Below are 26473 nucleotides of genomic sequence, written 5' to 3'. Positions count from 1 at the left end.
TATGTCCACTTTTTTTGTGTAAACTTATTACCTTAAATCTGCTGTCTTGTGCCAGTTTAAATGTTGCGGTATCTAGTAAATTAATGCTTCCCTTGTGTGTTGTGGCATCAGATTTAATAGAGGGTTATAATTGAGGGTATTAATAAATTCTAATTATTCTGTTGAGTCCAAATATCCCATAGGTCAATGCAAGTACAGAAGACATTGTTTTTAAGTGACCATATCGCCCAATAAATAAATTAATGAGAATGAAAAAAGGTACTCCTGAGGACCAAACAGGAAATACTGTATTGAGCCCATAAAAAATAAATATTATACTTTTTTAAGGTTCCTAGAAAATAAATGTTTACTGCTTCTTGTTCATTTAAATTAACAGTGCATTTTTTCATTACATCTGAAACTATATCATAATCAAAGTCAGCAATTTGAGTCAGAATTTTTAGATGCATTCCTGTGACAGTAACTGGTTATTAATAACCAAAACATTTTGAATCTGATGTTGGGATAAGGGAAAATGTCAAGTCTTCATATGGTTATCACTGTTTCTAAGAGTGAAATTTAGGGCAAGCAGTAAACTCGTATGTTTTTTTGAAGATAGTATTAATTTTTTTGATTTTGGACAGATTGAAGACATAGAAGTGCAGGTAGGATGCTACTGCAGTAATTGTTATGTGCCTTGATTTTCATAAGACCATAAATAATCGGGCACATGAACTCTTACTGAAATTAGTACATTGTCTATGGCTTGCATTCAGATATTTTGTTGTAAAAGCTGGCTGTATATAATTCTCTAAATCAAAGTTTATAATCAGTTTAATTAGATGATTATGGGGCAAGACAATGAGTAGATTCTGCAGAGTTGTACGTTGAGACCATTGAACTTCATGACCATTAATAATCGTGAGTGAGGCCATTCATTGAACCAGTTGCAAACATGCAGGTGATACAAAAGCATGCAAAATGATTTGGGAACTTAAGAGTTTGGTATATGGATTGTTGGAACCTTCTGCCAACTGTCTTTGATCTTGGCAGGAATCTTGACTCAGATATTTTTTAATCAACCTATTGGGACATGTTGTGACACATATCTGAAGCAGCTGGGAGTTGAATCAAGGCCTTGTGGCACACAAGTAGGGCACAAGACTGTGGCGTAAGACCTTGTTTCTTCCAGTCATTGTATAAACCGTAATAGATATAACCTAGACCAAATCAGTAGGCTTTTCCATGCAAGTTTTGTTTTGATAAGAGTTTGTGCGCATTTTTTAAAGCTGATGGCTAGGCTTTTAAATAGAATTTGAGTTGTACATGGGCACCATTCATTGACAATGTGAAAAATTATCCAGTGTAAGCCATGTCCCAAAAAGGCAGGACAAATCCAACATATTGTCCTCTTCTTGATCATCAACAAAGTGATGGAGTAGGTCTTTGACAGTATTGTCGAGCTACAGCTGCAAAGAAAAAAACTACTCATTGGCAATCAGTTTGGGTTCCACTAGGATTACTTAACTCCTGCCTACATTACAACACTTAGTGATTTAGAGGGATATGGGCCAAATGCTGACAAATGGGACTAAATCAGTTCAGGATAAGTGGTCGGTATGGACAAGTTGGACTGAAGGCTCTATTTCCATGCTGTATGACAATTTGTCTGAACACTGACAAAACGGCCAAACTCCAGAGTTGAGATGACAGTGACAGCCCTTGATCTCAAGGCAACATTTGAACACTGTCACATTAAAGAGCTTAACAAAATTGCAGTCAATGGGAATTGAGGGGGAAATTCTTTACCTACTACAAAGAAAGCTGGTTGTGGTTGTCAGAGTTCATCTCGGCCTCTGGTTATCACTGCACATGTTCCTCAGCATAATGTTCTATGCTGAACCATCTTCAGCTGCCTTATCAATGATCTTTCCTTGATCGTAAGTCCACTGGGTAGGGGAGAGGGGAGTGCTTACTGGTGATTACACAACGTTTAGCACCATTCACCACTCCTTACATATTGAAGTAACTGGTAAGGCCTTGACTACATTTGGGCTTGGCAGCTAACATTCGCACAAAAACTGACCATCTCCAGTAATAAAAATTACCCCTAGACATTGAATGGCACTACCATTGTTCAATTCCTCCACTATCAATACCCTGTAGATTACCATTGACTAGAAGCTGAATGGACCAGCCATATGATTGCAAGTGGATACAGGAGCAAATCAAAGGTTAATAAAACAGTGGCGAGTGGCCCTTGCTTCCTGTCTGTCCAGTGCCTGTCTACTGCTTTCACCTTCCCCTGCAACCGTAAGAAATGCAGAACTTGCGCCCACACCTCCCCCCTTACTTCCCTCCAAGGCCCCAAGGGATCCTTCCATATCCGCCACAAATTCACCTGCACCTCCACACACATCATTTACTGCATCCGCTGCACCCGATGTGGCCTCCTCTATATCGGGGAGACAGGCCACCTACTTGCGGAACGTTTCAGAGAACACCTCTGGGACACCTGGACCAACCAACCCAACCACCCTGTGGCTCAACACTTCAACTCCCCCTCCCACTCCACCAAGGACATGCAGGTCCTTGGACTCCTCGATCGCCAGACCATAGCAACACGACGGTTGGAGGAAGAGCGCCTCATCTTCCGCCTAGGAACCCTCCAACCACAAGGGACGAACTCAGATTTCTCCAGTTTCCTCATTTCCCTTCCCCCCACCTTGTCTCAGTCAAATCCCTCAAACTCAGCACCGCCTTCCTAACCTGCAATCTTCTTTCTGACCTCTCCTCCCCCACTCCGGCCTAACACCCTCACCTTGACCTCCTTCCACCTATCACATTTCCAACGCCCCTCCCCCAAGTCCCTCCTCCCTACCTTTTATCTTAGCCTGCTGGACACACTTTCCTCATTCCTGAAGAAGGGCTCATGCCCGAAACGTCGATTCTCCTGCTTCTTGGATGCTGCCTGACCTGCTGAGCTTTTCCACAACACATTTTCAGCTACTGCTTTCAAGGCACAGGCCAGGAGTGTAACGGAATGCCTCCCCACTTGCTGAAGATGTGTAACTTTAGCAGCACTCAGGAAGCTTGAATCCATCCAGGACAAAGTAGCATGCTTAATTAGTACCCCTACACAACTTTCAACGTTCAGTTCCTTTACTGTGTGTGTGTGTGTGTGTGTGTGTGTGTGTGTGTGTGTGTGTGTGTGTGTGTGTGTGTGTGTGTGTGTATGTACACCATCTGCAAGATGGACTGCAGTAACTCACCGAGCCTCCTTTAACTAGACTTATAAATCCCCAACCTTCACGGCCTTGAAGGACAAAGGCAGTGGATGTTTGTGAACACCATCACCTGCACGTAACCCTCCAAGCCATCCTGATGTGGAACTGTAGTTCTGTTCATTCACTGTTGCTGGATCAAGATCTTGGAATTCTCTTCTCAATAGGACTGTGGGCATTCCTACACCCAAAGGAATGGAGAAGTTGAAGAATGCAGCTTAACCACTACCTTTTCCATGTCAGCTTGGGATGTGCAGTCAATGTTGGCTAGGCCACCACCACCTTCAACCCATGAACAAATAAAGAAAAATCACGGCTAAACTGAGAATTGAATTAATAGGAGTACTGTATCTTGTGTAGATTGATGAGTTGGACTGGTGAATATTTCTAGTCTTTGAAGTAAAAGTAAGGTGTTCAGCTTGTATTTTGGTCCACTGTGTTTTTGTTTTTTTTTGCAAAAATAACTGCTTAAGTATTAGATTCGATTTCCTACAGTGTGGAAACAGGCCCTTCGACCCAACAAGTCCATACTGACCCTCCGAAGAGTAAGCCACCCAGTCCCATTTCCCTCTGACTAATGCACCTAACACTATAGGCAATTTAGTCATGGCCAAATCACCTGACCTGCATATCTTTGGACTGTGGGAGGAAACCAGAGCACCCGGAGGAAACCCACGCAGACATGGGGAGAATGTGCAAACTGCACGCAGACAGTAGCCCGAGGCTGGAATCGAACCTGGTGCTGTAAGACAGCAGTGCTAACCACTGAGCCACCATGCAGCCCCAACACCAGTGATTTTCTATATTCTGGTTTATAAAAACAATATATCAATACACTGAAATGTAAAAGAGCAGGGAATCTTGAGTAATGTACAAGTTAAATCAAATACGGTAGTGATGGCAGGCTGGTGATGTGTTGCTGTATATGGAAGCTGCTAGACACTAATATGATACAGAATGATCGCATCTAGTAAATTTTTTCAGCTTGAGGGACTTTGGACCTAACTGAGGAGCTGGATTCTAAGCTGCAGACATTGTCATATTAGGGAAGGGGAAAGCTACCTGGACACATTTGCTGCAGAAGGCGGTCAAACCCCTCTGATTAGGTAATTCACAATGTGTCTGTGATCAGCAGGAGTGTGTGACTGCAGGTGAGCCAGGTATGAGGACTCAGAAGATTAAAATTGAGTCTCTGCCCCTGCAACAGGTCTGAGGTTCTTGCAAGCTGTGTTGATAAGAGTCTGAACTGTAGGCAGGATGAGAAAACTGACATGGCAGTTATATGATATTATATGTTAGTATAATTAGAGGTTTGATAATGCTGTCTGCAGCTGTGAGCAAGAATCCAAAGACTGTTGCCTGCCTGGTGCCAGCGTTAAGGACATCTCCCTGGGGATAGAGGAGAACTTGGAGTGGAATCCAATAGTAACTTTCCATGTTGGCATAGAGTAAATAAAATCAAGGAGTGAAATGTTATAGGATAGCAGGAAGCTATTTCGATGAGATGGGTTCAGGTGGGTTCACCTGAGCCGTGCTGGGATCAGTATCCTGGCAAATCAAATAATTAGGACTATAGGTTGAGTTTTAAAGTAATTTGGAGGAGACTTGTGAGAGGGGTACAAGGCAAGAGGATATGGCAGAATTTGAAGTCAGCTCTTTGTGTAACAATACCTAGAGTGGGGCAGGAAGCGACATTGTATACAAACATAGAAAAACAGCAGCAAAAAGGGTTAAAAAGGCAGACTTAATAGCTTTGTACTTGAATGTGCATAGTATTTGGAACAAAATAGATGAAGTAATGTCACAAATACAGGTTAATGAGTATGCTCTTATAGCCATTAGGGAATCATGGCTACAAGGAGAATGAAATATTCAGAGGAGTGTTACTTTTCAAAAGGGCAAGCAGGAAGGAAAGAGTGGGGGCAGTAATGTAGCATTGTGTGTATGGTATGGAGCAAGAAATGAATTAGTACTCAGAATCCATTTTGATGAATGTCAATAATAAAAGAGAGAAAGAAGACACTTGTAGGACCACTGCCCCATTAACAAAGCTATATGTTGGGACAGAGGATAAGTCAGCAGATAACGATGGCATGTAAGAAAGGCAGTACATTTATTTTCATGTAGATTGGGCTAGCCAGAGGAAGTCATAAAAATATATTCAGAACAGTTTCCTGGAACAATATCTTACGCATTCAACCAGAGATCAGGATTTTTTGGATGTGCAATGAGGCAGGTTTAAGAAATGATCTCTGTGTGAAAGATTCCCTCAAACACTGACCATACCATGGAAGAATTTAGCATTCAATTTGAGGAGCTTGGGTTGGAAACAACTGTGTTGAGATTAAATAAGAGCAATTACAAAGGAATGAGGCCAGAGCTGATTGGAGTGAACTGGGAAACGAATTTAGCAGCAGCGATGGTTGAGGAACAATGGCCTATGTGTAAGAAAATAGTTTGTAGTTCATAGCAAAGATGTAATATAGTGAAGAAAGAAGATTCTATGAGGGGGAATAAGCTAACATAGTTCACCAGAAAGTGAAGAGCAGCATTGAAATGAGTGAAAAAAAAATACAAATGTAATAAAGATTAATTGTAGGTTAGAGGATGGGGAAAGTTTTAATGGCCAAAAAAGAGGACCGAAAATGTAATATAGAGAGAAAGACTTAGAGGATAAACTTGTTGATGTCAAGGCGGATAGCAAGAGCTTTTAAATATATGAAAAGGAAGAGGGAAGCCAAAATTAACCTAAGGTCCTTGGATATTGAGGCTGGGGAAATAATAATGGGGAACCAGGAAATGGCAGAAAAGTTGAATAAATACTTTGCATCAGTCTTCACAGTAGAAGACACTAACAGCATGCCAAAATTACTAAATATTCAAGGAGAGTAAATGTATACCATAACCATCTACAGATAAAAAGTGCTTGGGAAACTAAAGGGGCTAAAGTCCAATAAGTATCCTCGGCCTGAAATGTCGATTTTACTGCTCCTTGGATGCTGCCTGAACTGCTGTGCTCTTCCAGCACCACTAATTCAGAATCTGGTTTCCAGCATCTGCAGTCATTGCTTTTACCGACATGTATCCTAGGTAAGAATGAAGTAGCTACAGAAATAGCGGATGCACTCGTAGCAATCTTTCAGGAATCCTTAGATCTGGGAAGGTCCCAGAGGATTGGAAAGCTGTCAATGTAACACTTATTTAAAAAGGGGAGACCAAAAAAAACAGGTAATTATAGACCAGTTAGCTTAATTCTTTTGGGAAATGTTACAGTTTACTACAAGAATTGTAATAACCTCTTTAGAGTATTTAGAAGTACATAGAATAATCAAGCAGAGTCAGCATGACTTCATGAAGGGGAAATCATGCCTGACAAATTTGCTAGAATTCTGAGGAGGTAGCAAGTAGGATAGATCAAAGAAAAGCAGTGGATATAATATATTTGGATTTTTAGATGGCATTTGGTAAGATAAGAGCCCATAATGTTGGAGATGATATATTAGCATAGATAGAGGATTGGCTAATTAATTGAGGCAGATTTGGGAGAAAGGGGGCATTTTCCAGATGGCAACTTGTAACGGGTGGTATGCTACAGGGATCAGTGCTGGGGCCACAATTATTTACAATATACATTAATGACTTGGATGAGGAAAGTGAATGTACTGTAGCCAAGTTTGCAGATGACACAAAAAAATATGTGGGAGGGCAAGTGCTCAGGATAGTTGCAAATAATTTGCAGAGGGATCTATATATATATATATGAGGGGATAGAAATTTATCAGTTGTAATGAAATATGTAAGGTTATCCATTTTGTCAGGAAGAATAGAGGAGATTGATTAATATTTAAACAATAATAAGAGGAATTTGGGAGTCCCTGTCCATGAATCTCAAACAGTTAGCATCTAAGTTCAGGTACTAGGGAGGCAAATGGAAAATTGGCATTTATTTCAAAGGGAATGGAATAAAGAAGTAGATGGTTTTGCTAAAGTGTGCAAGGCACTAGTCAAATCACTGCTACAGTTTTGGGTCTCCTACCTAAGGAAAGAAATACTGGCAATGGAAGCAGTCCAAAGAGAGTTCACTGGACCTACCTAGGACAGAAGGATGGAGGACTGTATTATGAGGAGAGGTTGCGCAGGTAGGGCCTGTAATTATTGGAATTTAGAAGAATGAGAAATGACCTTATTAAAATATTCAGGATTCTTGGGGGACTTGACCATAAGACATAGGAGCAGAAGTAAGGCCATTCCGCCCATCGAGTCCACTCCGCCATTCAATCATGGCTGATGGGCATTTCAACTCCACTTACCCGCATTCTCCCCGTAGCCCTTAATTCCTTGTGACATCAAGAATTTATCAATTTCTGCCTTGACTTAGCGTCCCAGCCTCCACTGCACTCTGCGGCAATGAATTCCACAGGCCCACCACTCTCTGGCTGAAGAAATGTCTCCGCATTTCTGTTCTGAATTTACCCCCTCTAATTCTAAGGCTGTGTCCACGGCTCCTAGTCTCCTCGCCTAACGGAAACAATTTCCTAGCTCCACCGTCTCCAAGCCATGTATTATCTTGTAAGTTTCTATTAGATCTCCCCTTAATCTTCTAAACTCCAATGAATACAATCCTAGGATCCTCAGCCGTTCCTCATATGTTAGACCTACCATTCCAGGGATCATCCGTGTGAATCTCCGCTGGACACGCTCCAGTGCCAGTATGTCCTTCGAGGTGTGGGGACCAAAACTGGACACAGTACTCCAAATGGGGCCTAACCAGAGCTTTATAAAGTCTTAGTAGTACATCTCTGCTTTTATATTCCAACCCTCTTGAGATAAGAGACAACATTGCATTCGCTTTCTTAATCACGGACTCAACCTGCATGTTTACCTTTAGAGAATCCTCAACTAGCACTCCCAGATCCCTCTCTACTTTGGCTTTACGAATTTTCTCACCGTTTAGAAAGTAGTACATGCTTGTGTTCTTTTTTCCCAAAGTGCAAGACCTTGCATTTGCTCACATTGAATTCCATCAGCCATTTCCTGGACCACTCTTCCAAACTGTCTAGATCCTTCTGCAGCCTCCCACTTCCTCAGTACTACCTGCCTGTCCACCTAACTTTGTATCATCGGCAAACCTCGCTAGAATGCCCCCAGTCCCTTCATCCAGATCATTAATATATAATGTGAACAGCTGCGGCCCCAACACTGAACCCTGCGGGACACCGCTTGTCACCGGCTGTCATTCCGAAAAAGAACCTTTTATCCCAACTCTCTGCCTTCCGTCAGACAGCCAATCCTCAATCCATACCAGTAGCTCACCTCGAACACCATGGGCCCTCACCTTGCTCAGCAGCCGCCCGTGTGGCACCTTATCAAAGGCCTTTTTGGAAGTCTAGATAGACCACATCCACTGGGTTTCCCCGGTCTAACCTACTTGTCACCTCTTCAAAGAATTCCAACAGGTTTGTTAGGCACGATCTCCCCTTACTAAATCCATGTTGACTTGTTCTAATCCGACCCTGCTCTTCCAAGAATTTAGAAACCTCATCCTTAATGATGGATTCTAGAATTTTATCAACAACCGAGGTTAGGCCTATACTTTTCCATCTTTTGTCTTGATCCTTTCTTGAACAAGGGGGTTACAACAGCCATCTTCCAATCATCCGGGACTTTCCCTGACTCCAGTGACTTTTGAAAGATCTCAACCAACACCTCCACTATTTCCTCAGCCACCTCCCTCAGAATTCTAGGATGTAGCCCATCGGGGCCAAGAGATTTATCAATTTTAAGACCTTTTAGCTTTTCTAGCACTTTCTCTTTTGTAATGGCAACCATACTCAACTCAGCCCCCTGACTCCCTTTAATTGTTGGGATATTACTCATGTCATCCACTGTGAAGACTGATGCAAAGTACTTATTAAGTTCTCCTGCTATTTCCTTATCTCCCATCACTAAGCTTCCAGCATCAGTTTGAAGTGGCCCAATGTCTACTCTTGCCTGTCGTTTGTTTCTTATGTATTGAAAGAAACTTTTACTATCATTTCTAATATTACTGGCTAGCCTACCTTCATATTTGATCCTCTCCTTCCTTATTTCTCTCTTTGTTATCCTCTGTTTGTTCTTGTAGCCTTCCCAATCTTCTGATTTCCCAGTGCTCTTGGCCATTTTATAGGATATCTCTTTTTCTTTGATAGATTTCCTGACTTCCTTTGTCAGCCATGGCTGTCTAATCCCTCCCCGGATAATCTTTCTCTTCTTGGGGATGAACCTCTGTACAGTGTCCTCAATTTTACCCACAAACTCCTGCCATTTTTGCTCTACTGTCTTCCCTGCTAGGCTCTGCTTCTAGTCTTTCCCACACCAATCCCTTAGCCACGTGTTTACATCCCTAATTTTCTTATCCCTATGCCAATTGGCACGTGGCTCAATTGGCAATTGACTGGGCCGATGCAGAAATTGTTTCTGGTGGGAGACTGGTATACCAGAGGATATAATTTCAGAATAAAGGATCACATGTTTAAGATAGAGGTAAAGAGGAATTTCTTTCTTGAGGGTAGTGAATCAGTTGAATTCTTTACCACAGAAGACTGTTCATGCTGTGTTGTTGAGTGTATTCAGGACTGAGATGGACAGATGTAAATTTGTAGGAGAATCGAGGGTTATGGGGTAAAAACAGGAAAGTAGAGTTGAGGATCATCAGATTAGCCATGATCTCTCTGAATGGCAAAATCGACTTAATATGCTGATTGGCCGACTTCTACTCCTACATCTTATTGTGTTATAGAACAATGTCAGGACTCAGGGGTTTAACATCCTGAGTTTCATTTTCAATTGAAAGGAACCAGGAAAACAAATCAGAAAATCATGAATCCTCCTCTTTTCCACCTGAAAGTGTTAACTATGATTATTGCCTCAATAGTTCTAAATTATGACTATAAACATATAGCTATTATATATAGCTCCCCATTTTTAGGGCATATACACTGTACAATGTTGATTCAAATTTTCAGGCTGCCGATGCCTGAAAACTCATAATGTACAATGAATTGGTTATATTTAGTTTTGTTATACTCAATGGCTCAACATAGTATGTAAGTAGCTCTAAGTGATGAAATTTCCCTTCTCTCGTATTTGAAATTTTGCCAGTATGTTTGAGTTGACCTCCTGGCATAATCTGAAGCAGGAATAATGCTGGAACCTGGAATAAAACTTTGCAGCATGTGAATTGTCTACTGAAGATTTAAAATGTAGATAGATTTTACTCCTGTTCATCAATCAATTTTTCTAAAAAGAATTTGTGCAGAGGAAAATAAAGTTTGGTTTTATAGCGCTTTATCAGGAGTTTCTTCTAGTACAATCCAAAATTTTAGGATATAAAAGCTTGTTTTCTTTCTCTCTTGTTTAAATAGCATCCTTCCTAGATTTAGACCGTGAATATTTCTAGTTGTATATGAAGAAGTTTATAAATATACAGTTATATTCATTATTTACATTTGTTCCATTATTATACTTGATACTAAAATAATATAGTATTGTGTTGAGAAAGTGATTAGGTAATATCATTCAAATTGCTCAATAGTCCACAATGTATGCTGTTAACCCAGGAGCCAACGTAACAGTTCAAGTCATTCTGTTGTTCAGGTATACATCACTCAGAGTTTCATAGTTGGCAATTGATTTGACCTTTCTGGAGTGATTTTCTGGAAAAGATATTAGTGATAAAGTTGAAGGCATTCAGGAAGGTTCTAGGAAGCAGTAATCAAGATCTAAGGGCACATTTGGAGGTGCCGGTTTTGGACTAGGGTGTACAAAGTGAAAAATCACACAACATTAGGCTATAGTCCAACATGTTTATTTGGAAACACTAGCTTTCAGAGCGCTGCTGCTTCATCAGGTGGTTGTGGAGTATAAGATCATAAGGCAGAATTTATAGCAAAGGTTTACAGTGTAATGTAACTGAAATTATATATTGAAAAATACCTGGATTGTTTGTTAAGTCCTCTCATCTTTTGGAATGACCATGTTGGTTTCAGCTCTTTCATATATAAATCCCAGAACGTTTTTAACAAAAGTTACATTCTCAAGTGAACCTTAACAACAAGTGCCATGTCAGCTTCGATAATGCACTGAAGGTGTGAGGTGTTCTGTGTGAGGCCATCTGTGCTCCAATGTTCAGACTGATTCTATTTCTAAAAAAATGGATTTACAGAATCTTACATGGATTCATGCAGTTTTTGAGCAAGATAAAATGTAATTCTGCAAGTACAAATTCACCTCACAAACTTATATTTGTGTGTGTGTGTGTGTGTGTATGTGTGCATGGGTTTGGTGGGGGGGTGGGGGCGGATTGGTGAGTGTGTGGGTGTGGGATGGTTGGTTGGTGAGTGTTTGTGACGGGGGGGGCGTTAGTGAGTGTCTGTGAGAGGGTGTGAGTATGTCTGAGTGTAAAGGGGTGTACCTCTGTGGGAGGGTGCGTGTGAGTATGGGAGTGTATGTGTGAGCGTATGAGAGAGGGTCTGTAGGAGTGTGTGTGTGTGTATGTATATGGTGCAGTGGGGTCACTTGTAGTGTGACATGAACCCAACGTAACTGTTGAGGCCATCACCATGGGTACTGAACTTGGATACAGCCTCTGCTCGGCCACTTTGAGTTGTTGTCTGTCCCGAAGTCCACCTTGGAGGATGGTCACCCGAAGGTCTGAGGTTGAATGTCCTGGACCACTGAAGTGTTCTCCGACTGGGAGGAAACACTCTTGTCAGTTGATTGTGTGATGTCCATTCATCCGTTTCTGTTGCCTCTGCTCGGTCTCACCAACATACTATGCCTTAGGGCATCTTTGCCTGCAGCGTATGAGATAGACAATGTTAGCTGAGTCACATGAGTACCTGACACATACATGGTGAGAGGTGTCCTCACGTGTAATGATGGTATCCGTGTTGACAGTCTGACGTCTTGCAGCATCCCACGTTCTTAGGATATTATACTCCACAACCACCTGATCAAGGAACAGCACTCTGAAAGCTAGTGCTTGCAACTAAACCTGTTGGACTATAACCTGGTGTTGTTTGATTTTTTAACTAAGGCCACATTGTACTTGATGCGTAAAAATACTGCTTGTCCAGTTCAGCATACGATCAGTTTACATCCATGGACTGGGAGGCTTGCCTTTTGACACAGAAGGGCGACATTTATATGGGTGGTTTCAATTGCTGCAAATATAAATTAGCTTCTCAATCTCTTTCTTCTTTCAAGAACATTGAGTCAAACTAAATTCTGTGATGCCAGTTTAAAGCAAATTTAAGGCTTGGACAAGAGGTTAAAGAGTATGGGAACAGATGTTGTACATTCTGTATAATTCTTATAGCAGTCAGTTAAAAAGGAAAAATGCAAATGCTGTAAGAACAAAGCTGACCTGCCATTACTTACAAAGGAAAGCATGCAGCAGAACTATTGTCACAATTGGAAAGTGAAGTATGATTGAGCTACCTAATGAGGCTTAATGAGCCACAGACAGTAACAGGAAAAATTTTTAAATTCGATATGGTACTAAATGAACTGTTACACAGCAAAATAAAAAGTACATGGCGTAAACCTGCAATAACGTCGAGAATGCTAGAAATGTTCAACTTGTCAATTATCTGAAGAAATAAGCTGTATTAAATATATTAAGTGTAAACCATTTGTCAAAGCTGGAAACAATGAGAAGGTGAGCTAAAATATTTTGAGAACAGACAGGCAGAGAGCAAACAGATTCAGACAAGCAAGGAAATTATCCAGCCTGGGACCCATCAGTAAACTTGGAGCTAACCTTTATCTACCATATGAAGACCAAGAAGAGATTTTTGCTGCAGGGGTTTCCCTGCACCTCAACTTGAATGAAACCAGAAACCTGTTACTGCAAGCAGTAAACCATTTTGGATCCCATTTCTAGAAACTTCCGAGCTTCACTTCTTCAGTGAATGAAAGGAAGTCACAGGTCTACAAAGTTCGAAGACTGCATCATAAGAGAATTAAAGTGAAATTAAATTTGGATCTTAGAGACCGATGTATCCTACCTTTTTGTAATCCAGACATCTTCTGGGGAGTGTATTTTCTGCATCTGCCTTGAATAATTTTTCAAGTTTCAATGAGATCAGTTCTCATTCTTACAAACTCTCAAGAAATATGGCCTATCCCTGCCATCCAAGAAATTAATTCGATGAACCTCTGTTACATTGCCTCTATGGAAAATATATCCTTTCTTGGCTAAGGAGAGTGAAACTTCATACAGCATTTCAGGTGCAGTGTCACCAAGGGTTGTGTACTCATCTGAAGCAAGACATTGTTGCTCTTATGTTAAAATCCTCTTGAAATAAAGACAACATGTCTTTAGTCTTCATAATCACTTGCTGAAGCAAATAACAATGTTTTACATTTTGTGTAACATTTTATGACTGAATTGAAAATAAATTGAAATGGATATTCAAGTGTGTATGTCGGATATGTTTTGGGGATCCAGAATACAAGAAATGAATCTTGCTAAAGCATCCAGTTTTGATACTCGGAGTCTTTTTTTTAATCAAATAAAACAAATGCCCTTGCTTTTCACTTACAAGTAATTTTTCTTTAATTAGGGCACTGCTTCAGTCCTTCAACGTAGATCAGATAATGAGGAATATGTGGAGGTTGGAAGACTAGGACCTTCAGACTATTTTGGTGAGTTTGGATTTCACATTTAGTTTCAAAATAACATTCATGTTGATGCTTTATCCTTTAACATGGATGTTTTAGTAAACATTATTATGAAACAGTTTAACTATGTTCAACACATTTACCAGGGATGAACTCTAATGAATAAATGGTGTGATGCCTAATGAATCCTGATTGCACTGCTTATTCCTCTTCTGCGTAATTTTGAATGTTTCTTATAAGTTTAGAAATAGTTTTGGTAAAAAACTGAAAAGAATGCAGAATCAATTACAATGAGTAACATATTATCAAGTAAAGGCACATTCCAGTTTTTTTTAATTTTAGCCTGCAATATTTTATGTATTTTTACTCAGTAGAGGACTGTACAGTTCATTGTGATGTAATAATTTGTAACAAAAAATGTAAAGTCCGAGAGAAAATACTTGCATTTTCTGACATAATTAGAAATTAAAGACATCCAACACAGAATCATTAAGTACTTTCTTCAGTGATTAAATTCAAATATGTTATTTTCTCGGTTCCCCTTGAAATAATCCATTTGTTTCCAATGATGGATATTGGAAGACTATTAAAAATTCCTAAATATGTTTGTTGAATGAAGTTCAACTATGAAATACACTGCAATCAAATATGTGACAATATTTAATCTAAGTCGATTATACTTTACACTGAGTTCACGGTAGGTACTCCTGCATGTTTCATTAATTGACTCATCAGTCAATTATTAGACATTCAAGAATTCAACAGAATTTCACTGTTAAACTAGTCGGTTGAAATGGATTTGCTTTCCAGAAAGCTACATAAAAATCTAAATGAACAAAGTAATAATCTGTCATTCTTAAGTCATTTTTTTTGGGATTGCACATGTATTTATTTATTTGAAACTAAATGTTTTAGGCCCATTACTGGTTGATGGCGATCATGTATTTTCAGCCATCAAATCATTCATGGCAAAGAAGAGGGGTACTTGGCTCATTGAGTCCATCTTAGGTTTCAGTGGAGCAACCCATTTATTGCCAGTTTCTGCTTGATCCCTGGAGCTCTTCATGTTTATATCTTCCAAGCATCTAACCACTTTTCTTTTGAAGTCATTGATAGTTTCCACTTCATCACCCCTGTGGGCAATGAGTTCAAGATATTTAGCATTCCCTGCACAAAATAAGTTCTTAATAATTAAGGTGGCTTGGGGGCAAAATTGGTCTTATGACTTCTGCTTTACTAGGTGTAAGCTAGGCACAATGCGGACCAGTTTTAAGAAGCAAGGCACCCAAAGGATCCTTGTGAGCTGTCTGCCCGAAAGTTGAATTTGGTGACTTTCAGTTGTCTGAAATAGGCATGAGAACCCTTTGATGTATATGCAAGAGGGCTGTTTTGGTTTCCTTTCTGATATTTGATGAGGCAAAGTAATGCCAATTGGGCTAGCTCTGCATAACCTTCTTAAGCATTCTCAAACGCAAGTAGCATTTTAAATAAACAAAAAAAACCCCTCTATTTGGGTAAACAGAAGTACTCCCTGATTCTGCAGTACACTGTTCTGAACATCCTACCAGGATCCCCACTTCGTACCAGGACATAACCTCAGCCTGAAATGTATTTTACTTAAACATGCAAATTACCTTTTACAATGGGACGCCTACTGGCAGCTCTTGAGACTGCTCGTTCAGCCTCTGTCGCAGGATAGTCACTGTCTTTAGATTCAATACTAGGCAGCAACTTAAATGCCTTTATTTGCATTAAAATATTTGCCGAATTAACATTTTCTCCTATCATGTTACACTATGATTCTGGAATACAGGATAACTTCAAATAAGTTGCAGATTATATTTGCAAAATAAGGATTTAAATCAAATTCTCTCAGTACTGTAATAATGGAACTCCTGTTTGATATTTCAGCAATAAACAAAGTTGTTCTTTAAAAGATATACATAGCAAAACAAACTGTAATACGTTAGTTTTAGTGATGTCTCCTACTTCTTAAAAGGTCCAGGATGGCTACAATGCAGCAGTTTCCACCAGGAGGTGCTAAGTAGTAATTGGAGCCAGAGACCTTGGCTATTTGCATGCTCCCTTCTCTATCCCCCAGAGTTGGTTGCTGAGGGCGACTGTAGTACTTCTTATCCTTGACTCTACTATAATATTAGCTGACTTGAAGTGATGAGGAAATAAACCTGGACCCTTCCTGGTTTGTCAAAATTACTAAAGGATAATCTTTTTAATCTCTCTCAACTTTGCCAACTTTTTTGCACTCCTATATGCTTCAAATGTTTGCTTGTTTTTAAGTTGAAGGCTAAACAATCTGGTGAATTTTTGTCAGAAGTCTTTGCTAAGATATTAATTAAAGTAGCTTGTAAGCTTTTCAGCTAATGTAATTTCAATGTTACCAAGTAACCAGGTGTTCCAATTCTTAAATGGCCTTTCTTATTATCTATCCTACTGTACAGCCAATTCAACATTAGATAGTTGATCTAAATCAGGAAACTCAACAGTGATTGGTCTGTATTATTTACAGTTGGTGGTGGAGGAATCTCTGATCACCTTGTCAGAGTTTAATGAGTAACCTAAAGTAAACGTTGCATAAAGAAATCCAGTGCCTCCACGAACACAGCTGCAGGCAATACAGTCTGACCTAATTTCTTAAGTAGACTTTTAATAATTCCAAATTTCTGGACTAGTTTGTCTAATGTTATTCTTTTTCAGATTTTCTCATTCAAAAACAGGAAGCAAAAGCAGTAAATAAAAATTTACAACTGTCCTAATTTTGATTCTCACCATTTTGTTCATGTTCAGGTGAAATTGCCCTTCTCTTGAATCGGCCGCGAGCAGCAACTGTAGTTGCACGTGGTCCACTGAAATGTGTCAAGCTGGATCGTCCACGCTTTGAACGAGTTCTGGGTCCATGCTCTGAAATTCTCAAGAGAAACATTCAACGATACAATAGTTTCATTTCTTTGACTGTTTAAAACTTTTGGATCCATTGCTGCCTTTGTGTTACTTTGTGCAATTAACTTGAGCTGTATTGTTGTGTATTAATGCGTTTTATGTAAGACTTCCAACTGATTTTTAAAAGAACCTCAGAATCCAACAGGAAGAGTTCGTAATCTGTTGAGCAAAAGTTCTAAACGTTGCTGCTTTTTTGTCAATGAAATTTGATAATGGATTCCAGTTTTACTGCTTTATCTACTACTTTAGGTCACTGCAGCATTGAAATAAATTTACTTGAGAATGATCATACATTTTGCTAGTTAAATGTAATTTGTTTCTTTGTTTACAATATTGTTTTAAACAATGTTTCTTGTGATTTCCACACATTGAATAATTTAGAGTTCTCAAGTTTGTAATTCATGGATTGCAATGTGTTATACTTGATCATACCACCTTGAGTACCTAATGCTCTGACCATAAAGTTAAAAAATGAGTGTATCATGCTGAACAGGCGAAATTGTGACAAAACTGCACATTCTATGATAAATGAAAAGCCAAATTAAAGGAATATTCTTCAAACTTGTGGGCTTTTATTTATTTGTCTAGTATATTTTCAAGCTTGAGGTCATGTCTTTTTATTACTTGAACATGAATCCTCTGTTTCAAGTATATTCTGCCAGAAATCTCAGTCTTGTTAATGAAGAGTTGTAAGGTGTGGCAGGCATTTTTATTGTATGCACTGAAGTATAATCATTAATGTATGAAGTGGGGGGTCCTCGATCAGTTCAGTTTACCAGTGCAGTCTGGATGAGTTTATAGTCTGTTGCAGCTGTTCCCAGGGGCTCATACACTATCCAATATATAGAAACAGGTTTTAGAAACTTAGTTTTTGTGATTAAAAGAAATCCAAAACAAACTTCACAATTAAGGTTTCTAATATTTTGTATAGTCTTACTTTGCACTATTTTACGTATACTTTAGGGTGTAGGTTTGATATCCAGACGTTTCATTACCTGGCTAGGTAACATCATCAGCGGCGACCTCCAAGTGAAGCGAAGCTGTTGTCTCCTGCTTTCTATTTATATGTTTGTCCTGGATGGGGTTCCTGGGGTTTGTGGTGATGTCATTTCCTGTTCGTTTTCTGAGGGGTTGATAGATGGTATCTAGATCTATGTGTTTGTTTATGGCGTTGTGGTTGGAGTGCTAGGCCGCTAGGAGTTCTCTGGCATGTCTTTGCTTAGCCTGTCCCAGGATAGATGTGTTGTCCCAGTCGAAATGGTGTTTTTTTCATCTGTGTGTAGTATACTTTTTAAAGTCAGCTATCTTATTAAACTTGTGCTCTTTGGAGCTTATTTAACCAAAGTCTGTTTCTCAAAAGGAGTAAGTAATCCCATAATATCGCTTTTTGTGCCGCATTGCCTATCCCAGATATTTTGGAACGTCATTCATATTTGGAAAAAAAGCACCAGAACCATTATATTTTCTATCATTTTATGTGATGCATTTGCTTTCACAAGTCCAATAAAAATAAATCCTCCAATTTGCATTTGTTTTTCTTTTATATTAATCTGTGAATTGTAATAGTATATGTGCGCATATTTTTAAACACATAAGCATTCTTGAATTGTATTTGATATTGTTACTGTATATCCACATGACGTTTATTATTACTAGCATATCTAACAGCTGAAGCATGTACCAAGTCTGTCAAATAGGCACACAGTTCAAAGGCAATTTTCTGTATATACATCCGTAAATCTTTAAGGGAGGAAGTATTTTCCAAAATATGTAGAAGTGAGTGTATGTAGTTACTTATGGTTTATTTAAACCTATTATTCCTTTTCTGCTTTCTACCGCAATAGATTGCAGATAAAACTGATTCTTAGGTGTAAAATTCCTTTGCCTTAGACCCATTCCCCTTTTTACTCCTGTTTCGTTCTTGTCCTTTTTCAGACACTAAGCAGCATTTTATGCTTATATCCATAATTTGACTATTAATCTGTTATATCAACAATGTTGAAGGCACTGCATCCAGGATTCTGACAACATCCCAGCTGGAATACAGAAGATGTTGCTCCTAACTTACCCACATCCCTAGCCAAGCTGGTCTAGTCCAGCTTCAACACTGTCATCTATCCAGCAATGTGGATAATCAACCTAATATGTCCTGTCTGCACGAAGCCAAACAAATCCCATCTGGACAGTTTGCATCCTGTAGCATAGTCTCAATTGTCAGCAAAGTGAGGTGTGGTGTCAACAGTGCTATCATATGGCACTTACTCAGCAGCAACTTGGTCAGTGACAACTTGCTCACCGATACTCAGTTTCTATGTGTAAGGACTACTCAACTCCTGATTCTATTACCGGTTTGGTCCAAGTGTTGACAAAAGAGCTAAATTCCACGATGACATGGGCGTGACAATCCTTGACATTAAGGTAGCATTCGCACAAGGGTGGTATCAAGGAGCCCTTGTAAAATTGAAGTTGTGGAATCAAGAGAAAAAAAACACTCCTGGTTGGAGTCATACTGAGCACAAAAGAAGATGGTTATATATTTTTTTAGATTAGATTCCTTACAGTGTGGAAACAGGCCCTTTGACCCAACAAGACCACACCGATCCTCTGAAGAGTAACCCACCCAGTCCCATTTCCCTCTCACTAATGCACCTAACACTGTGCGCAATTTAGCATGGCCAGTTCACCTGACCTGCATATCTTTGGACTGTGGGAGGAAACCGGAGCACCCGGAGAAAACCCATGCAGACACAAGAAGAATGTGCAAACTCCACACAGACAGTCACCCAAGGCTGGAATCGAACCTGGGACCATGGTGCTGTGAGGCAGCAGTGCTAACCACTGAGCCACCACGTATTTGTTGTGAAGACCAATTATCTCAGCCCTCGGGCATTCTATAAGTATTCCCCAGTATAGTTCTCGGCTCAATGTAAGGTCAAAGATTGTGATGTTCACTGACTAGACACTGCACCACACTATGAGCAACTCCTCTGATATTGAAGCAGTGTGTTTTCAAATGTAGCAAGACCTGGACATTCCAGCTTCATCCAATGAATGGCAAGTGAGATTTACACAGTGCAAATGCCAGGAAAGAATGTCTCTACCATATGAGAATCTCATACTCTCTTCTTAATCTTCAGCAGCATTATCCTCTGTCAACATCTTAGGATTGTCACTGACCAGAAACTGAATTGTACGAGCCTTATAAATACTGTGGCTGCAAGCAGATCAGAGGTTTGGAATTTTGTAATAATCTGTCTCACGATTTACCAAAGCATGTCCAGGATCTAAAGAGGACAAGTCAAGAATCTGATGGAATTCTGTCCACTTAGGTTGGATGAGTACAGCTTCAACAAGAAACTTGACACCATCCACAATAAAACTGCCCACTTGTTTGGCACCAATTTACTACTAAATGTTACTTCTTCTACCTCCAGTGCATAGTGGCAGCAGTGGGTGCAATCTACAAGATCCATTGCAGCAGCTTGCTAAGACTCCTTCATCAGTACCTTCCAAAATGTGACTTATAACCTCCTAGAAGAACAAGGCCAGCAAGCACATGGAAAGGGCACACTTCACAAGTTCTCCCTCAAACCACACAGTTTCCTAACTCAGTTGTATTGTTTGTTTTTTGTGTCTTGGTCAAAATCCTACAGCTTCCTCATGAGCAGCAACAGGAGATGTATGTACACTGTATTTGTAGTCTGCAGCAATTCAAGGAGGTGACTCCCCATCACCTATTCGAGGGCTATTTAGCATATGAAATCATGCTGACCTTGCTAACGATGCTCACTCCTCATGTTATTCCTACAAATGTCTTCCTATAATTTTGATGTAAAGTTTAGTTGTAGATAAACAGGTAAATCATCTGAGTGGCAGATCTTGCAGTAGCTTTATTTGTAATGTATTCATTGATATCAGATCCAACGAGCGAATTTTAGTTTTACATTTATGAGGATTTGACTATGCTGCGATTAAAGTCTGTGGATAATGTATATCTTTACACTTGACACCTTGCTAAGTGTTTGTATCATAAATCATGTGATCTTTCGTAATGCACTGAAATTTCACTTTTGGCATAAAAAGTTAGAGTCAATAGATGATAAAGAAAGATGTTTGGTTCGAAAACCAAAGAATGCTAAATGTTTTGGGAGGTGTCTCATAAGAGTGAGCCCTACCAGAAATCTTGAAACATTAGTCAAGAGTAAGAAGGAAGCAGATGTCAGGCATAGACAGCAGAAATAGTGATTCCCTAGAAGAATATAAAGGCAGTAGGAGTATACTTAAGAGGAAAATCCGGAGGGCAAAAAGGGAGCTTTGGCAAATAAGGTTAAGGAGAATCTAAAGGGATTCTAAAAATACATTAGGGGTGAAAGGGTAACTAGGAAAAGAATCGGGCCCCTTGAGGATCAACAAGGCTGCCTATGTGTGGAACCACAGGAAATGGGGAGATATTAAATGAGTACTTTGTATCAGTGCTTACTGTGGAGAAAGATCTGCAAGTTAGAGAATATGGGGAAGGAAATAGCGACATCTTGAAAAATGTCCATTTTACAGAGGAGGTGGTGCTGGGTGTCTTAAAATGCATAAAGGCAGATAAATCCCCAGGACCTGATCAGGTGTACCCTAGAACCCTGTGGGAAGCTAGGGAAGTGATTGCTGGTAACCCTGCTAAGATATTTGAAACATAGCCAGAGGTGCCCGAAGACCGGAGGTTGGCTCATGTGCCACTATTTAAGAAAGGTGGTAAGGCAACGTCAGGGAACTGTAGACTGGTAAGGTTAACATCAGTGGTGCGCTAGTTGTTGGAGGGAATGCTGAGGGACAGGATTTACATTTATTTGAAAAGGCAAGGAGTTATTAGGGATAGTCAGCATGGCTCTGTGTACGGGAAATTGTGTCTCACGAAATTGATTGAGCTTTTTGAAGAACTGATGAAGAAGGTTGATGAGGGCAGAGTGTGGATGTGATCTATATGGACATCAGTAAGGCATTCGACAAGGTTCCTCATGGGAAACTGGTCAGCAAGATTAGATCACATGGAATAGAGGGAGAACTAGCTGGATTCTGAACTGGCTCGAAGATAGGTAGAAGACAGGGTGGTGGTGGAGGGTTGCTTTTTGGATTGGAGGCCTGTGACCAGTAGTGTGCCATAAGGATCGGTGCTGGGTCCACTGTTTTTGTCATTTATATAAATGATTTGGATATGAACATAGGTGGTATGGTTAGTAAACTTGCAGAAGACTGCAAAGCTGGAGATGTAGTGGACAGCAAAGAAGGTTACCTTAGAGTATAATGGGGTCTGGATCAAATGGGTCAATGGGTCAAGGAATTGCAAATGGAGTTTAATTTAGATAGATGTGAAATGCTACATTTTGGCAAAGCAAATTAGGGCAAGACTTATGCACTTAATAGTAAGGTTCCGGGGGGTGTTGCTGAACAAAGAAACATTGAAATGCAGGTTCATAATTCCTTGAAAGTGGAGTCGCAGGCACATAGTACAGTGAACAAAGCTTTTGATATGCTTGCTTTTATTGGTCAGTGTTTTGAGGATAGGAGTTGGGAGGTCATGTAGCCGTATAGGATATTGGTTAGGCCACCTTTGGAGTACTGTATGCAGTTCTGGTCTCCCTGCTATAGGAAGGATGTTGCGAAACTTGAAAAGGTTTGGAAAAGATTTACAAGCATGTTGCCAGGGCTGGAGGGTTTTAGCTATAGGGAAAGGCCCCTGCAATCTCCCCCCTTGCTTCCTGCAGTATCCTGGATCCTGTTCTTGAAAAATTATGCCCTTTTATACAGGAGGTTCTTCTAAGTTGGTTTTTGTTGAGTGAGGGTCTCCCAGGCAGTGATGTCTATGCTACATTTCTTGAGGTAAGCCTTCAGGGAGTCTTTGAAATGCTTTCTTGGTACTCCTCTAGCTCTAGTGCCTTCCTTGAGCTGAGCAAAGAAGATTTGCTTTTGCAATCGGAACTCTGGCATCCTAGGCATTTGGCCTGCTCAGCAGACTTGATTTCGGATGATCATGGCTCCAATGTTGGTTCTTTCAAGTATGCCCTTCCTCTCGATGAATGCAGAGACTCCATCTCAAATTCTGTTGGTACATCTCCAGGGCCTTGAAATAAACATTTAAATGTAGTCCAGGTTTTGGAGCAGAATAAACAAGTCAGAAGGACAAAGTATTACTACAGATGTCATGGTCATAGAGTCATAGAGATGTACAGCATGGAAACAGAACCTTCGGTCCAACCTGTCCATGCTGACCAGATATCCCAACCCAATCTAGTCCCTCCTGCCAGCACCCGGCCCCTCCAAACCCTTCCTATTCATATACCCATCCAAATGCCTCTTAAATGTTGCAATTGTACCAGCCTCCACCACTTCTTCTGGCAGCTCATTCCATACACATACCACCCTCTGCGTGAAAAGGTTGCCCCTTAAGTCTCTTTTATATCTTTCCCCTCCCACCCTAAACTTATGCCCTCTAGTTCTGGACTCCCCGACCCCAGGGAAAAGACTTTGTCTATTTAGCCTATCCATGCGCTTCATAATTTTGTAAACCTCTATAAGGTCACCCCTCAGCCTCTGACGCTTCAGGGAAAACAGCCCCAGCCTGTTCAGCCTCTCCCTGTAGCTCAAATCCTCCAACTCTGGCAACATCCTTGTGAATCTTTTCTGAACCCTTTCAAGTTTCACAACATCTTTCAGATAGGAAGGAGATCAGAATTGCATTCAATATTCCAACAGTGGCCTAACCAATGTCCTGTACAGCTGCAACATGACCTCCCAACACCTGTACTCAATACTCTGACCAACAAAGGAAAGCATACCAAACGCCGCCTTCACTATCTTATCTACCTGCGATTCCACTTTCAAGGAGCTATGAACCTGCACTCCGAGGTCTCTTTGTTCAGCAACACTCCCTTGGACCTTACAATTAAGTGTATAAGTCCTGCTAAGATTTGCTTTCCCAAAATGCAGCACCTCGCATTTATCTGAATTAAACTCCATCTGTCACTTCTCAGCCCGTTGGCCTATCACGTCCAGATCCTGTTGTAATCTGAGATAACCCTCTTCGCTGTCCACGACACCTCCAAATTTGGTGTCATCTGCAAACTTACCAATTGTACTACTTATGCTCGCATCCAAATCATTTATGTAAATAACAAAAAGTAGAGGACCCAGCACCGATCCTTGTGGCACTCCACTGGTCATAGGCCTCCAGTCTGAAAAACAACCCTCCACCACCTCTGTCTTCTACCTTTGAGCCAATTTTGTATCCAAATGGCTAGTTCTCCCTGTATCCCATGAGATCTAACTTTGCTAATCAGTCTCCCATGGGGAACCTTGTCGAACGCCTTACTGAAGTCCATATAGATCACATCTACTGCTCTGTCCTATTCAATCTTCTTTGTTACTTCTTCAAAAAACTCAATTACGTTTGTGAGACATGATTTCCCACGCACAAAGCCAGGTTGACTATCCCTTATCAGTCCTTGCCTTTCCAAATACATGTACATCCTGTCCCTCAGGATTCCCTCCAACAACTTGCCTACCACCGAGGTCAGGCTCACCGGTCTATAGTTCCCTGGTTTGTCTTTACCGCCCTTCTTAAACAGTGGCACCACGTTTGCCAACCTCCAGTCTTCAAAGGCAACATTCATGGATTGGATGCAGTGTTGAATCTCTGCATCAATGTCAGCCTTAGATGAGAAGTAGCTTCCCAGGTAGGGAAATGTTTCAAGTTTGGGAGTACTTCTTCATTGATCTTAATTGACAGGGAAACCAGACTGGTTGGTAAGGGACTTGAGTCTTCTTGCCGTTGTGGCCGAGACCAATTCCTTTGCTTGCTTCCATGAAGGCATTAAGTGAGGCTTGAAGATTCTCTTCCACAGGTGATGTTGTCATGACCATTCTGAAATTCCACAAGTGAGGTCAGTGTAATTTTCTTCTTGGATTTCGACCAGTTGAGGTTGACTTCTGTCTTTATCTGAAAGGATTCTGTCATATTACCATTGGTGATGACCGTCACCAACATCTTGTACACAATTTATATACAAATATTAACTTAAGAGCAAGAGTTGTGCCATTAACTTCTAACTTTCTGTCCTGGCAAAAACATTGCAAATGTCATCTGGGAAAATGCTATTCCTAGCTAATGTAAAGACCTCTGACATTGATCTATTTTTATACCCTTTTTTTTAGCAGGTACATTTTATAATGTAGAGCACAAGTCTATGCACGTGCCAACACAACAAACTCTTATCCAAGTGATTCTTGAACACCAAGAAGAATTCATATAGCTTCCTAGCAACAACCAAACCTTATAACAATGTTTACAGAGGATAGACTATGGGAGTCTAGCTGGAAGTGGTTAGAATAGTCAAGTCTGGAAATACCAAAGGCATCTATGAGAATTTTAGTGGCAAATAAATTGAAAACAGGTGATGTCAGGCACGGTTATGCTGGGGAAAATAAAAGGCTTTTAACAGTGACGCAGTTATGAGGGTGGAAGCTCACCTGGGGATCAAATGTGACACCTATGTTATGAACAGCTGTTTTCAAGGAGAGGATGGAGATGGTAGCTAGGGAATGAAGACAGGTGCAAGAATTGGAAACAATAGCTTCAGGTCTGAGGAAAGTGTTAATGGGTTTTTTTTTAATGGGGAAAGGAATGTTACCAGAACAGAGGAACAGTAATGGATTTACTTTTGAAAAGAAGGTAACAGAAATATTATGGAAGTATTGAATGATTCATTTTCAATGTTACATTTGACTGTACACATCTTGCTTTGTAGTTGTGTCTTAGAAATCTTCACTAAAGCACTTTTGCATATTGCTACTGTGCTTCCAATCAAATGTACTTCTTGCTTATAAAATACTTTGGAACATCCGAAGGTCTTGAAAGCTGTAAAATGCAAGTGTATTGTGTTTGCAAATTAATTGTTCCCTTCCATTAGAATATGTATAAATTTGTTAATAGTTGAGGCCTATGAATATTTTCCAATTTATTTTGTATGTTACTTTTGAGTATAGAATAAAATTAAAGTAATAAAAATCAAATAAAACTTTAATGAATTAAAGAAATTATTGTACTTTGTACTAAATATACTTTAGTTTCATAACTTACCATTATACTGTGTACTTAGTTACTTGACTTTTTTGAAAAGATAAAAATGTTTGGCCTTTTTAAACAATGATGGAGATGCTACTAAATTAAGTGAATTTGTGTATGACTTCAGTAAAATTGTAATTTACAAAATCTGTTGTTTAATCAAGAAGCCAGTAATTCACCATGTTTAAGCTTTTTTTTTTAAGGTTTCCAGCAAACTAAATTCCTTCTTCTCCCCCACCTGCCCCCAAGGCATACCCAAAAGTAGGTGAGTTAGCCCTTGGCCTCCCCTATTGTTGTGTTGCAATAAGGTCATGGTGACATTTCTTCGTCCCTTTCTGTGAGAGTTATTCATTTTTCCTGAGATCAAGTGAAATGGAGCTGAGTGGAACTTACTTTGTAATTCTATGGTTGAGAAAAAAGGTGTGTGCAAATAAATTCTCTGAGCAAAGTGTTTATATTTTCTTTTCAAATGCTCTTT

The 26473-nt window shown here is 40.0% G+C and overlaps 1 protein-coding gene across 1 annotated transcript in view; it reads left to right on the top strand.

The window, feature by feature from the left end:
* The window catches only part of prkar1b (protein kinase, cAMP-dependent, regulatory, type I, beta), a 202672-nt gene extending 184264 nt beyond the window's left edge, over window positions 1-18408 (top strand). The window contains exons 10-11 of the mRNA XM_043711347.2: window positions 13871-13952; window positions 16734-18408. Of these exons, the coding sequence (XP_043567282.1) occupies window positions 13871-13952; window positions 16734-16906 (255 nt within the window). The 3' untranslated portion in view covers window positions 16907-18408. The remainder of the gene's footprint in view (window positions 1-13870; window positions 13953-16733) is intronic.
* The last annotated feature ends 8065 nt before the right edge of the window (window positions 18409-26473 follow it).

Source organism: Chiloscyllium plagiosum, unplaced genomic scaffold, assembly GCF_037043375.1.
Source record: "Chiloscyllium plagiosum isolate Xiang-an unplaced genomic scaffold, Cpla_swu_hap1 HiC_scaffold_20, whole genome shotgun sequence".
In the NCBI taxonomy this organism is placed as follows: Eukaryota; Metazoa; Chordata; class Chondrichthyes; order Orectolobiformes; family Hemiscylliidae; genus Chiloscyllium; species Chiloscyllium plagiosum.
This window is presented reverse-complemented; position numbering and strand designations above follow the sequence as displayed.